Here is a 13,292-nt window from a genome sequence, read left to right on the forward strand (position 1 = left end):
AGCAAATCAAGTTTGCTAACCTGCTAAAGGAGAAATCATTTCTCCGTTCAAAAAAATGCTCCCCCATTGGAGATACAATGTCAAAAAATGCTTTCACAGCCGCAGATCTTAAAATCACAGCAATAGAACCAGCTTTTGGGTGGTTAGGCCGTGTGCATTATGCAGAGTTTCGTCCAGACGTGCCATTTGGACTCATCAGCTGGAATGGCACGCCCCTCCAGGACTCTGCTTAGCAGGCAGACCAAACTGCTTGCTTGCTTCAATGCTTTCATTCCCCACCCTGAAGGGGTGGGGCGGGCCACCTAGAGGGTGTCGCCCTCTCTCTGGCCAAGAGATGCGGGCGGGTTGGGGAGATGTGATGGAAGAAGGAGGTGGGTAAAGGATGTGGAGAGTTAGGAGATGGGAGAGGAATTGTGCCTATGCCTGGGTATTACACAATTGCTTTATTTAAGTCATAAGTACATATATGATTTACAAAAGGGTGTGAGGGATAAGGGGGTGTGCAAGGGGGAGAGATGAAGTGTAGAAGGAAGTGCTGGGGTAAAGGTGCAAGGTAAAGAGATGAAGGCTGGCTGTCATGTGATTAAGTGAAGTGAGGAGAAGTCGAAGGAGTTCAAACGTTGGGATGGTTGGGGGGATGAAACCAGTCGGAGGAAGGGGAGGACAAACTGGTGGAGATGGGTAAACAGGAGGAGGGTCCGGCCGGGGTCGGCGACGAGGAAAGGTAAATCGGGTCGAAGGTTGGGGAGGCGAACGGGAGGGTTCCACACGATGGTGACGGTCATATAGCTTGATCCCATGAGTGATGAGTTGGTTCACGTCTTCGGGCGTCGACAGGTGGAGGCGAACTAAAAACGTTGGACCATCAGCGTTGTGTATCCGAAGTGCTCGTTGTACGGGCAGTCCTTGCTGACGGAGGTGAGTAGCGATGATGTCAGTAGGAATACTTGGGTCCACCCCGCAAGCAACACAGCTGTAGTTATGAGTACGGTTGGGCGACGGTGGTGGTGATGGTGAATTGGCCATGTTTGTTGAAGTCCCAGTGTTTGTTCGCTCGGCAGGTGGCTGGGAGGTTATACACTGAGGTCTTGGTTGATCAGTGGTGGGAGGGTTAGGGAGTGTAGACATCATAAGGGGTAAAGGATGGGATAGAGTTGTAGTGGTGGTAGGGTGGGTTGGGGAGGTGGATGCAGTGGTGGTGGTGACGGTGGTGGTAGTAGTTGTGGTGGTAACAGGGTTGGTATGACTAGGGAACAACGGTGGCGATGGAGGAGGGGGTGAGGTTACGACGGGCGAAGCAGTTGTAACAGGCGTAGTAGGTTCATCTTCTGGCAGCTGGGCTAATATATATGATGGAGTAGAGGTCGCTCGGTATCGGTAGCCATGGAGGAGCGCTCCGGTTGCTTGTAGGCGATTGCGGTCGTCTTCAAAGGCAAAATACAGAAGTACATCGGGAGATGGGTCGGGGCCATCATAGAGCCGTGAGGCGCTATGGACGCCGGTCCCGCGGAGGGCAGTCTGGATGTCGTCGTTGGAGAGAGCAAGGCTGACTTCTTCGATAATACAGGTATACATGGTGGGAGGCCGACTTCCAACTAGGTGTCAGGCCGTTATGCGTGTTTGGGATCGGCGGGGTGAAATAGTAGAGGTGTGGAATCACCCGGCCGAACAAAAAGAGACCTTGCGTGGAGAAGCGATTTGTCGACCAAACTGTTTTATTCTTTATTCAAATAGTTATTTCATTCCTGCCCGGTAAGGGGCAGGCGGGCCACCAGCTAAACATGTAGCTCTTTGGCCGGTGAGTGAGTACATAAAAGTAGAATTTTGAAACACATACATAGAAGTATGTCTCGTACATACTGAAAACAAAACATAATCAAATACAGATTGAAGCAGAGAAAAAAAAAACATAAACAAGTATATAACAAGGAAATATTATGTGATTCCTTCCATGTCAGTCTATTTTTCATTGATTTCGATTGGCACACAAAGTATAAACGCACAACACATCGTACTGAGAGAGAAATGTCTTCAGTTCATCTTGACGTACGATACGAAAAACACTATGGTGGAAGCAGAAAGAAATGGACGTACACTAGTGGAACAATGAGGACGCGAAAAACACAGAATGATTGAAAATGAACACGGATAGAGATGACACTGGTAGTGTCGTAAAGCACTCAGACACAGATATTGGAGGCCGGTACCACTGCCGCGAGGAGCATCGTAATATCCAGTAAAAGAAAAATTAGAATAAAAAGGCAGTGGGACAGGGGGGGAAGTTACGTGATAGGGGTGGGGAAAAGGTAAGAGATAGCAGGAGAGCGGTCATTATTAAGGATAGCGGTGGCAAGAGGAGAAAGGTTGAGGGCTTCTTTAATCGCAGAGTGATTGATGGCTAGGGCACATTGTAAGTATTTGAGACGAAGATCATGGACATGAGTAAGGATGGTGGGGAAAGAATAAAGAGGTTGGAAGTCAGCAGAAGGGGTGTCAAAGGGGAGATGGTATGCAATACGCATAGCATGTCTGTCAAGTTTAAGCAAGGTCACGTATTGTTGTCTGTCAGCTGTGAGCCAGGTCAAGGAACTGTATGTTACGACAGGGCGAATAAAAGATTTATAAACTGTGAGGATTTGGGAAGGACGGAGGCCCCACGTTTTACCAGTGAGAATACGAAGGGCTCGGAAGCGTTGAAGTGCACGTTTGTATACTTGTGTTAAATGATGTTTCCAATGAAGGTTGTTCTGGAATTGAATACCAAGGTAGATTAGGGTATTAGTTTCTGTTAGTGGAGTATTATACAACGTTAAAAGAACTCGGTGACGGGGTCTAGTGAGGCGGGATTTTTTCCGAAATACAATAAATTGGGTCTTGGTGGGATTAACAGCAATATGCCAGGCGTCGAACCAGGATTCTAGAACGGAGAGGTAGGTCTGTAAATAACGGGTAAGAGTAACAGTAGTAGGTGTAAGTGCAAGGATAGCCAGATCATCGGCATATTGATAGAGTCTTAAAGGGGGGTCGGGATGTGGGATATCATAAGTATATAAAATATATAAAAGGGGGGAAAGTGGGGAACCTTGGGCTACGCCCGCAGTCATACGAAAGGAATAGGAACGGGTACCACGGATGAGGATCTGTGCTGATCGATGTTGAAGATAGTTGAAAATAAATCGAATGATAGTGATAGGAATGGGAAGATGGCGTAACTTAAAAAGCAACCCAGCATGCCAGACTGAATCAAAAGCCTTATTCACATCGAGGCAAACTAAAGCGGCAGTTTTACGGGGGCGAAGATAGGCATTGAGAGAAGAGGATATGTGAAAGAGGTGATCGTGAGTGGAATGATGGGATCGAAAACCGGCTTGAGAGGATGGAATAAGACCTAGAGAGTCGAGATAGGAGGAAAGTCTCCTACTCAGAATCCCTTCTAGGATCTTGCTGAGGACAGGGAGTAAGGAGATTGGGCGATAAGACCGAATGTCAGATGGGAGTTTATGGGGTTTTAGGAATAGGAGAAGATTGGCGTTACCCCAATGATCGGGGTACGCGCCTGTATAAAGAATGTAGGTGTAAATAATGCTAAGAAGATAAAAAAGAATAGGAGGGGCTTCTTGAATATGACGATATGAGATGGTATCGGAGCCAGGGGAGGTGTTTTTCCGATGTTTCAGGAAAAGCCGGATATCAGTGGGTGTAATGGGAGCATTTAATGGATGAGTATAATCAACATGAGAAAAATGGAGGAATGAAGGTTGAAGTTCAGGGAGGTTAGGATCAGAGTAAGCAATGATGGTAGGTTCGTGAGGATGATGGAAATTAGGGGCGTGGGAGGGGGAAAACACAGTTTGATAATAGTCAGCGAAAAGATTAGCCTTGTCTTGGTCAGTTTGTGGATGAGTGGGGGGATGTGTAATAGGGTAGCGAGGAAGAGGGTTGGTAGTTTTGGTTAGTTTTCGAAAAGTCGTCCAAAAACGTCGAGGGTCGTGATAATCAGCTAGCTCAGTACACTTGTCCATCCACATTTTACGTTTAATAGCTTTAATATATGAGCGCGCGTGGCGTAAAGTTCGGCGGTGTTGTTGGAGCGTAGTAGGGTCCTTGGTTCGAGTATATGCAGTAAAGTAGTCATGAGCTAGCTGCAATAAGCGGAGAGCTGTGGGGGGTATAGGAGGTTTAGAGGGGTGGTAGGAGTGACGAGGAATATGAAGAGAATCTGCGGTAAGGATAGCTCGCTCTATTTTAGAAATTAGGGCGAATAGAGTGGGAATATTAGTAGGCGGTACAGCATCACTGAGTAAGTTAGTGAGTGTAGTGCGATAAGTATTCCAATTAGTGTGATTGAAACGACGAGTAGGGGGAGGGCGAGGAGGGGGTAAGGTCTGACGGGGAAGAACACCAGGAAAGGTGAGAAGGGCTGGGGCGTGATCGCTACCTATAGAAACGAGCTGCTGGATGGTGATAGATGTGGCAAGGGAGGGAGAAAGAAGGAGGACATCAGGGGTGGAATTATTGGCGGGGAGGGTGTGGAAAGGAAAATGGAAGCGCATGCCCCGGAGAGACGTACATAAATTAGTGAACTCGGAGATTTGAGTAGGGGTATATGAAGTAACATTAAGGTCTGCAACTATAATATATTCAGAAAATGTAGCGTCTATGTATTTAATAAAATCAGAGGGAATGAAAGGTTTAGACGGTATGTAGATAGTAGCTACCGTAATGGTTTTCTGAGGAGTAATTACTTCGAGTATTAGATATTCAGAGAAATTAGTAGGGAAGTGAAAGTAGTGCTGAATAACAGTAAAATCTCGTCTGACGCCGATAGCCACGCCACCACGGCCTTGAGTCGGACGATCAGCGCGATAGAAAGTAAACCGGGGAAATTGAGGCATTTGAGCCGGCGTCAGAAATGTCTCATTCAGAACAAAAATATCCGGGGCATACAATGAAAGGGAGGTGTCCAGCAGCGGCCGATTGGACTTAATAGATCTTATGTTGGCATAGTAAAGCTTCAATACGCTAACGCATAAAGTGAACAGTACTTAGGGGAAAAAATGCAAAATGCATTTTATTCCCCGAGTACGCCACGTCGACATGAGTGTTCAAAACCAATCGAGCCGCTAGCTGGATCTGATTTAGGATGTGTGGGCGATGGAAGGGGAGGACGTTCTGTAACACCATCGTAATAAAACGAATGATGTTCTCAGAACTCGGAGGGAGGAGGAAGGAGGAAGAGGCAGGGGTAGGTAGGTCTTGAGATTGAACAGGGACAACGGTTTCAGGATGATCAGGTTCAGGAGCAGGTTTGGAACGACATTTATAACTGAAAGCAGGATGATTTTGATTACAATTAACACATTTTGGATTCGACTTATTGGGACAAGCATGAGTAGGATGCTCCTCACGTGAACAGATGGCACATACCTCCGGATGAACACATGGTGTCCCTGGGGCGTGGTCGAACCTCTGGCACGTCCCGCAGCGGATCTTCTGAGGTGGCGATGTTCTGGAGGGTTCCACCCGATGGCGCCGGGCGTAGATCATGGCGCCGTCACGGAGCAAGGCGTCGAGCGTCGAGACGTCGCGTGATAGAATGCGAACCAAGGAAGTGGGTCCTTGAGCGTTCCGAATACGGATGACTCGGTAGATGTGGTGACCCTCGAGTTGGAGTTGAGCAGCCACCTCATCGTCGGTGTAGTCTCGGTCGACTCCATAAGCAACCACAGATAGAATTGTTGCTGGTCGGGTGGGCGGTGCAGGACGTTGTGTTGGACGCTGTGTGGTGACATTAGTGGCCCGTGCATGTGTCCCCAGTTGATGAGCTCCGATGTTATTCATGAAGTGATGGTAAAATGGTTGGCAGGTTTTAAGATTATAACCATCTCTCGACCGTTGGATTTCAAGTTTATAATCCTGAAGATTGGGCGTAAATTTTGCAATTAGTTGATAGATGCACCTGACGTTGGCCTTGGTGATGTCCAGATTTGTAAGCTTTATCAGATAGAAAGGCGGTTGAACAGTTGGCTGGAGCGTTGGAGTAACAATACTGCGCTGGCGAATATTAGGTGGTATTGCTGGGTTTTGCGCCGCCTGAGCATAACTACGTACATGTGCAGGCATGTACGTTGCAGGTTGGTCCAACAGGTTGGGCAGTTGGTGGGCGGTCGATGGTCCAGGGCCCAGCAAATGAATCCCAAGGTCCGTTCCAGAAGATTCCAGACGAGCATGAGATCCCGGTGAGGTTTCGACAGAGCCTGGAGAACGTTGTATCAGGGATTGTGTCGGACAAATTCTTTTCCTTTCTCCATCAGGACTTCCAGAACCAGATTCCGATAAACGACGAGGTTGTTTGGTTTGAGTAGTTTCCATGTCCTTTGGTGGCGACCTGGGTGAACGTGATCGCGTTGGTGATGGCGGCGGTGAAGGAGTCATCGCGTAACTTCCAGAAACTTCTTGATATGTAGACGTAAGACTGTCGACGTGTAGAGATTCCGGTCCGATCATATACTGTAGACTGAGGGTGACCAAACTGTGTGGCCCCGCCGAGTTAGCAAATCAAGTTTGCTAACCTGCTAAAGGAGAAATCATTTCTCCGTTCATTTCAGAGTCCTGGAGGGGCGTGCCATTCCAGCTGATGAGTCCAAATGGCACGTCTGGACGAAACTCTGCATAATGCACACGGCCTAACCACCCAAAAGCTGGTTCTATTGCTGTGATTTTAAGATCTGCGGCTGTGAAAGCATTTTTTGATATTCTCAAGCTGTTAGTTACATGAAAAAAGCGCACAGTGAGAAGATGTCGCCACTGGTTGTCATGGTCAAAATTGTGTCTGGGAAACTGGTAACGTTAATTCCAGATAGATCAAAAGCATATCCGTGTTAAAATGAAAAACTTGATGCAATACATAATCATATGTATGCTCTTCTGGACAACTCATGGCCTACTATACATCATAACATTTTCCCACAAGAAAGGCAATTAAGATACATAATACCAAATGTAGTACTATAATAGCGTAATTATAATATGTTAAACGTAACCTTATTTTATGTTAACGTTTTTTCCACAGAACTGCTATATTTTTGTTATGGTAATCGGTAAAATTTTGTATGCAACTCGTGAGACGTGAATTTTGTTTGCATTCCTGTCATTTACGCATGAGTAGGGCCTATCCTTCCTACTCCTGCAAAACGGACCCAATTTACGCACGAGTTGCATATATAAGTATTAAAATTCAGTGTATTTATGTATTTCATGAACAAACACGCGAAAATCTTAAGGAGAGATGGAAAGTCCTATGTCACATATTTTATTATAATATTATTGTTTATTTTAATCAAATTCATACAACAGAAAACCTGTTTCCAATTACAGTATATTTTAAATATGTAAAATACAGCTGTACATACACTAAATAATTGTATTAATTTTGATCATGATAATGAGATTGGGTTAGTGATAGTAACAAATGAATAAATAGACATAATGATGACAAGGATGGTAGAAAAGGTGTAATAATCACTAACAAATTAATTTCCATATAATCAATAATATTTGCATACTTTTTGTGCCTAAATCATGAGCCTGAGCTGATGGGGAAAATTGTGCATGTTGCATCCAAAATCTAATTCCATATTGTTCACGGCCATTCTGTTATTCTTGGTGCATATTCTGTGAAGTGGTGAGTTAATGAAACTCGTGTTTTCGCCTGTGGGGCATTGAATTTTGATAATGAAAGGAAATAGGTATTATCAAGAATACAATTTACATTTTTATACATAATTATCATATCACATAAAGTTCTACGTGATTTAAGAGATTTGAAATGGGCATCTGTGAGCAGACACTCGTCAAATGAATGACCCTATTTCTCTGAAATCTCCTCGGCTATAATTTTTATATATTTCGATATTTTGCACATCAATTGTAAGTTCACAAAACCAGAATGCATATGATTTCACTTAAACTAAGACACATTTTGAGAGGGGTAAATATTAACGATGGAGCGTCTAATTCATCCAGTGTGGAAATCCTTGCTACAAGTTCGGTTCAATGATCCCACATGGCATTCTTAATGTACTGATGAAAATTTGTATGTACTTTGTTCTGTAGTTTGGAAGATAGGGACACATTACATAAAAAGTATCAACCGCCAAAAATATCATTAGAGCAATGCATTAAGCATCCTCTCACAATGTATTGAAAACCTAGCACCTTACTCAAGGCTGCATGCCAATGTTACCAATGTAAATAATGAAGCTGTTTCTACAACTCAGGGTAAACAAACAATATTCTCTGGCAATTATCGTTAGGGATCTAGAGGTTTCAAGGGGAAAATAGAGCAATCTTACATATAACGTATCAAACATAAAAAACTGGAACGAGTTTATTAACAGATGACAGGCATACATCAATTTAAAGAGGAAGTTGTAAATTTCTTTGTGAAATAAAATTCTTAAATTTGTTAATATTTTGAAAATCTCGTAACAGTTACATTTGCTGAACTTTTGCCACTGTCCCTGTAAACATCTTCAGCTAAAATTAAAATATTTTACAGTTGCACTGAACTAAAATTGTGTAGTACTTTTGGCTTGGGTGATATCATAGTTTGTTTTCTTATTTTAGACAATGTTTAAAAAGAAACATATCGTAAAACTTCATCTAATTCTGACAGGAAGTGAGTTCCTACTAAAATTTGAATTTAGTGATATTTTAAAATTGTTTTATAACATACCTGAAAATAGTATTGTTATCAATTTAGTAGTTCGTTAGACAAAGGTCTTATTACAATGAAAATGTTAAATACTGGAAATTGAGATCAAAATCATTGAGAATGAAAAATCACACAACAAAAACCATGAATTACAAAATAAATAAGGAATTCTGGACAGCTACACTTGTTATGACAATGCTCGATATGTTAATGTAATCCGCATTGTCCGGTGGTTAAATACACAGATTTCAATATAAACGTGTCAAAACTGGATAATTTTAACCAAGTGAAGGTTAAATAGAATCCAGGATTCTAGTACAGAATTTAATTATTCTAATACACACTCATATTCATAAAAAGCATAATACCTTGAAAGACTAGAGATAGGAAGTTCATGTCCACATGTCATTAGTATGTTCTGAAGAAATTATTGGCATTTCAACCATGTCGGCCATCAGTTTCAAGGTCCACATCAGTATCTCGGTGCACCACCATCGACTAGTAAAATGTGCCTGCGGCTCTCAGTGACACTATAAAACGAAAGTCATGGATCAGTGTGACTTGAGCAGACATGCAGGATGCATCGCAGACGTTTTCGAGAACCGTATCGTCAAATGAGTGAGTTTGAAAGCGGGCGCATTATGGGAATGAGGGAACGTGGTGCGTCCATCCGGGAAATTGCTGCTCATGTGGGATGAAGTGTGTCGGCAGTGCAACGGGCGTGTTGTACAGAATAGTTCACAGAAGGCCGCAGAACACGACTATGTGGTTCTGGTCGCACCATCCAGACTACCCCCCGAGAATATCGACACCTCATCCGAATGGCATTGCAGAACATATCTACGTCCTCCTCGGCTCGGGCGCAACAGTGGAACAGTGTAATACATCTTAAACTATTACGAGTGGCAGTCCGTCGCCGTTTATTATGGTCTGGGTTACCGGCGCGTCGTCCACTTCTCCGCCTACCTTTCACTAATGTACATAAACATGCTAGACTGCAATGGTGTAGGGAACGACGTCACTGGGGACAGGAATGGCAGCATATAGTGTTTTCGGACGAATCCAGGTTCTGTTTGTTTGAAAATGATAGCCGCATTTTGATTCGCCCAAGACAGGGGGAAATTCATCACATTGACTGCCTTCGCACAAGACATACAGCGCCAACTAATGCCTTATGGTGTGGGGTGCTATTGGGTACAATCACAAATCACAGCTGGTGCGTGTCCAGGGCACTGTGACCAGTTTGACCTACATGAATGACATCCTGCGACCCGTAGCCGTACCCTTTCTGCACGAAACCCCAGACGCCGTATTTCAGCACGAAAATGCGCGACAACATGTTCACATGTTCCTGCACGAACACGCGCCTTACTGTTGTCACAGGATGTCAGACTGTTGCCCTGGCCTGCCCCTTCACCGGACTTGTCGCCAATCAAAATGTATGGGGTATGGTGAAACGACGGGTGTGGCGCTGTGACCCAGTGCCAGAAACCAAGGATGAACTGTGGAACCAGATAAATGCAGCATGGATTGCTATGCCCCAGGACGCCATTCGTGCCTTATAAGCATCGATGCCATCACGCATAGAACAAGTTATCAGTGCCGATGGAGGACCCAGTGCCTACAAGGCAACAGGACACATGCTGAACCTAGGTGACTGAAATGCTAATCGTTTCTGCAGAACATACTAATGAACATGTCCTGTGAATATGAACTTCCTATCTCTAGTCTTTCAACGTGCTCTGTTTGTTATGAACATGAGAGTATTTCCTCGTTTCCTATTCTACTCTCCTTAAGAATTGTGTGTCGAAACGACTGTCTTGTGGAATAACCATGTACCTTTTACAGGAACAAACCGGAAGGGAAAATAATTGTCCAAGTAAGAACAGTGAGGTCCAGTCATTGCATTGCGCTGATGTCTCTCCTCACACGGGTTGAAGGCGATGGTATCGTGTGAACTGAAATCTTCTAGTCAATTGAAAAAAATCTGTAAATATTCGTGAGTCGTCATGGACGGAACTCAGATTTGTACCAAAATGAGTGTATAAAGTGTACGTGGTGTGTTAAATAGACCATTGATTTGTCCGCAGTGCTCAATCCATAGTATTAGCGGTTACATATCTTAAAAGAACTGATTCCATCCTTAAGAAGTTAATTCCCAGTAGCGACAATAAGCGGACATGGTCCCAACACGTGCTAGTGACATCCACTCTTCAGACTCTTTATCGAGTGATCTCATTACATTTTATATGTGTGTGTATTAGAGTATTTCATAAACATGGTAATTTAATATCTAAAACTCTTCAAGTGTGGATATTGTACGACCTCTTCCATAGAATAAATAAACACTTGAAGAATAAATTCTCAATATTCAATGTTTATTCCAGCTCCTTCCACCTCAGCCAACATCGTCTTCAATAGTGTAAGTAAACAAGTATACTGTGACGGTACGAAGTGGCATTGAAGTAGAGAGTAAAGAACGAGATGTAGTAAGTAGACACTTGATTTTTAGATAGTAATAGGTTAGAATGGAAACTAATTTGGTTATTAACAACTGTCAACCAGCCCGTTGTTCCATAATGTATCAAGAGTAACATAAATTCTAGGGTTTCTGATAGACAGTGACCCTATTAGGAAGTGTCGACTAGCCCGCTGTCCCATAATGTAGTAAGAGTAACATACATTATAGGGGTTCTGATAGACAGTAACTCTATTAGGAAGTGTCGACTAGCCAGCTGTTCCATAATGTAGCAAGGGTAACATACATTCTAGGAGTTCTGATAGACCGTGACTATATTAGGAAGTGTCGACTAGCCCGCTGTTCCATAATGTAGCAAGAGTAGCATACATTCTAGGAGTTCTGATAGACCGTGACTATATTAGGAAGTGTCGACTAGCCCGCTGTTCCATAATGTAGCAAGAGTAGCATACATTCTAGGGGCTCTGATAGACCGTGACTCTATTAGGAAGTGTCGACTAGGACTCTGTTCCATAATGTAACAAGGGTAGCATACATTCTAGGGGACTATGATAGATCGTAATCCTATTAGACTAGCCCGCTCTACCATAATGTAGCAAGAGCAATATTCTAGGGGTTTTGATAGACCGTGACTCCATTAGGAAGTGTCGACTAGCCAGCTGTTCCATAACGTAGCAAGAGTAACATATATTCTAGGGGTTCTGATAAATCGCAATCCTATTAGACTAGCCCGCTCTACCATAATGTAGCAAGAGTAATGTTCTAAGGGGTTTGATAGACCGTGACTCTATTAGGTAGTGTCGACTAGCCCGATATTCCATAATGTAGCAAGAGTAACATACATTCTAGGAGTTCTGATAGACCGTGACTCTATTAGGAAGTGTCGACTAGCCAGCTGTTCCATAATGTAGCAAGAGTAATATTCTAGGGGTTTTGATAGACCGTGACTCTATTAGGAAGTGTCGACTAGGCCTCTGTTCCATAATGTAGCAAGAGTAGCATACATTCTAGAGGCTCTGATAGACCGTAACCCTATTAGGAAGTGTTGACTAGCCCGCTATTCTATAATGTAGCAAGAGTAGCATACATTCTAGGGGCTCTGATAAACCGTAACCCTATTAGGAAGTGTCGACTTGCCCGCTGTTCCATAATGTAGCAAGAGTAATATTCTAGGGGTTTTGATAGACCGTGACTCTATTAGGAAGTGTCGACTAGGCCGCTGTTCCATAATGTAGCAAGAGTAGCATACATTCTAGGGGCTCTGATAGACCGTAGCCCGCATAGTATAACCGTTGTGCAGGAAAGGCTATACTTGTTACTCGCTTCAGTAATTTTGCATTCTAACCTATTACTGTCCAAAAATCTGGACTCTAGAAGTAAGAAGATCTACCAGAATGTACAGGTAATGGTGAAGTTAGAATGCTATGTGAAGATGTAAGTATACAAGCAGACATTACTAGAAAGGTTCCATAATGTAGGAAGAGTAAAATGCATTCTAAGAGTACTGATAGACAGTAACCCTATTGGTTACCCTAACTACATTAGAAGGGGGAAAAGAGAAGAAAATATTGAATTCAGAAGAAACATTTAAATTATGATTACTGACTAATAAAAGTTAAAAGGATGTTTGACAGAATAAGAGTGGGGCACTACTGGGGTAAATAGATTCAGAATAAGGATAAGAATCTGAGAAAGAAAATAACGACTAGAGTGAAATATTTTGAAAAGCAGATGATTTAGGTAGAATGTAATACTAAAGGAACATTATTGGAATTCTACAAAATTACTCAAAAGCCGTAAATAAAGAGAGAAAGGAGATGTAAGACGTACGGTGAAGCGGCTAATGAGGACATATACAAGGGTCAAAGAGAGAAACACGACGAAAACCGTTGTTTATTCTCTGGAGAAACAATGGGAAAGGTATGTCTGTTGAGAGTATGTAGCGAGACTGACTTACTCAAAAGTGAATATAAAACAAAGAAAGAGAGAAAGAATCTCATACAATTGTTACATTCTTAAACGAAGTGTGGATTACACCCGGGAAGATCAGCAAATTGTTTTCTGTATTTGTTTCAAAATGTGGCAAAAGAATAAACA

The 13,292-nt window shown here is 43.1% G+C and overlaps 1 protein-coding gene across 2 annotated transcripts in view; it reads left to right on the top strand.

Annotated features, from left to right (window-relative positions):
- The window catches only part of meng (meng-po), a 43,350-nt gene extending 32,273 nt beyond the window's left edge, over positions 1-11,077 (top strand). For both annotated transcript variants that reach the window (XR_010859929.2, XM_067146308.2), the window contains exon 3: positions 10,565-11,077. Coding sequence is in view for 1 of the 2 variants with exons in the window: in XM_067146308.2 (XP_067002409.2) it covers positions 10,565-10,654 (90 nt within the window). In the remaining variant the exon portion in view is untranslated. The remainder of the gene's footprint in view (positions 1-10,564) is intronic.
- The last annotated feature ends 2,215 nt before the right edge of the window (positions 11,078-13,292 follow it).

Source organism: Anabrus simplex, chromosome 1, assembly GCF_040414725.1.
Source record: "Anabrus simplex isolate iqAnaSimp1 chromosome 1, ASM4041472v1, whole genome shotgun sequence".
Classification (NCBI taxonomy): Eukaryota; Metazoa; Arthropoda; class Insecta; order Orthoptera; family Tettigoniidae; genus Anabrus; species Anabrus simplex.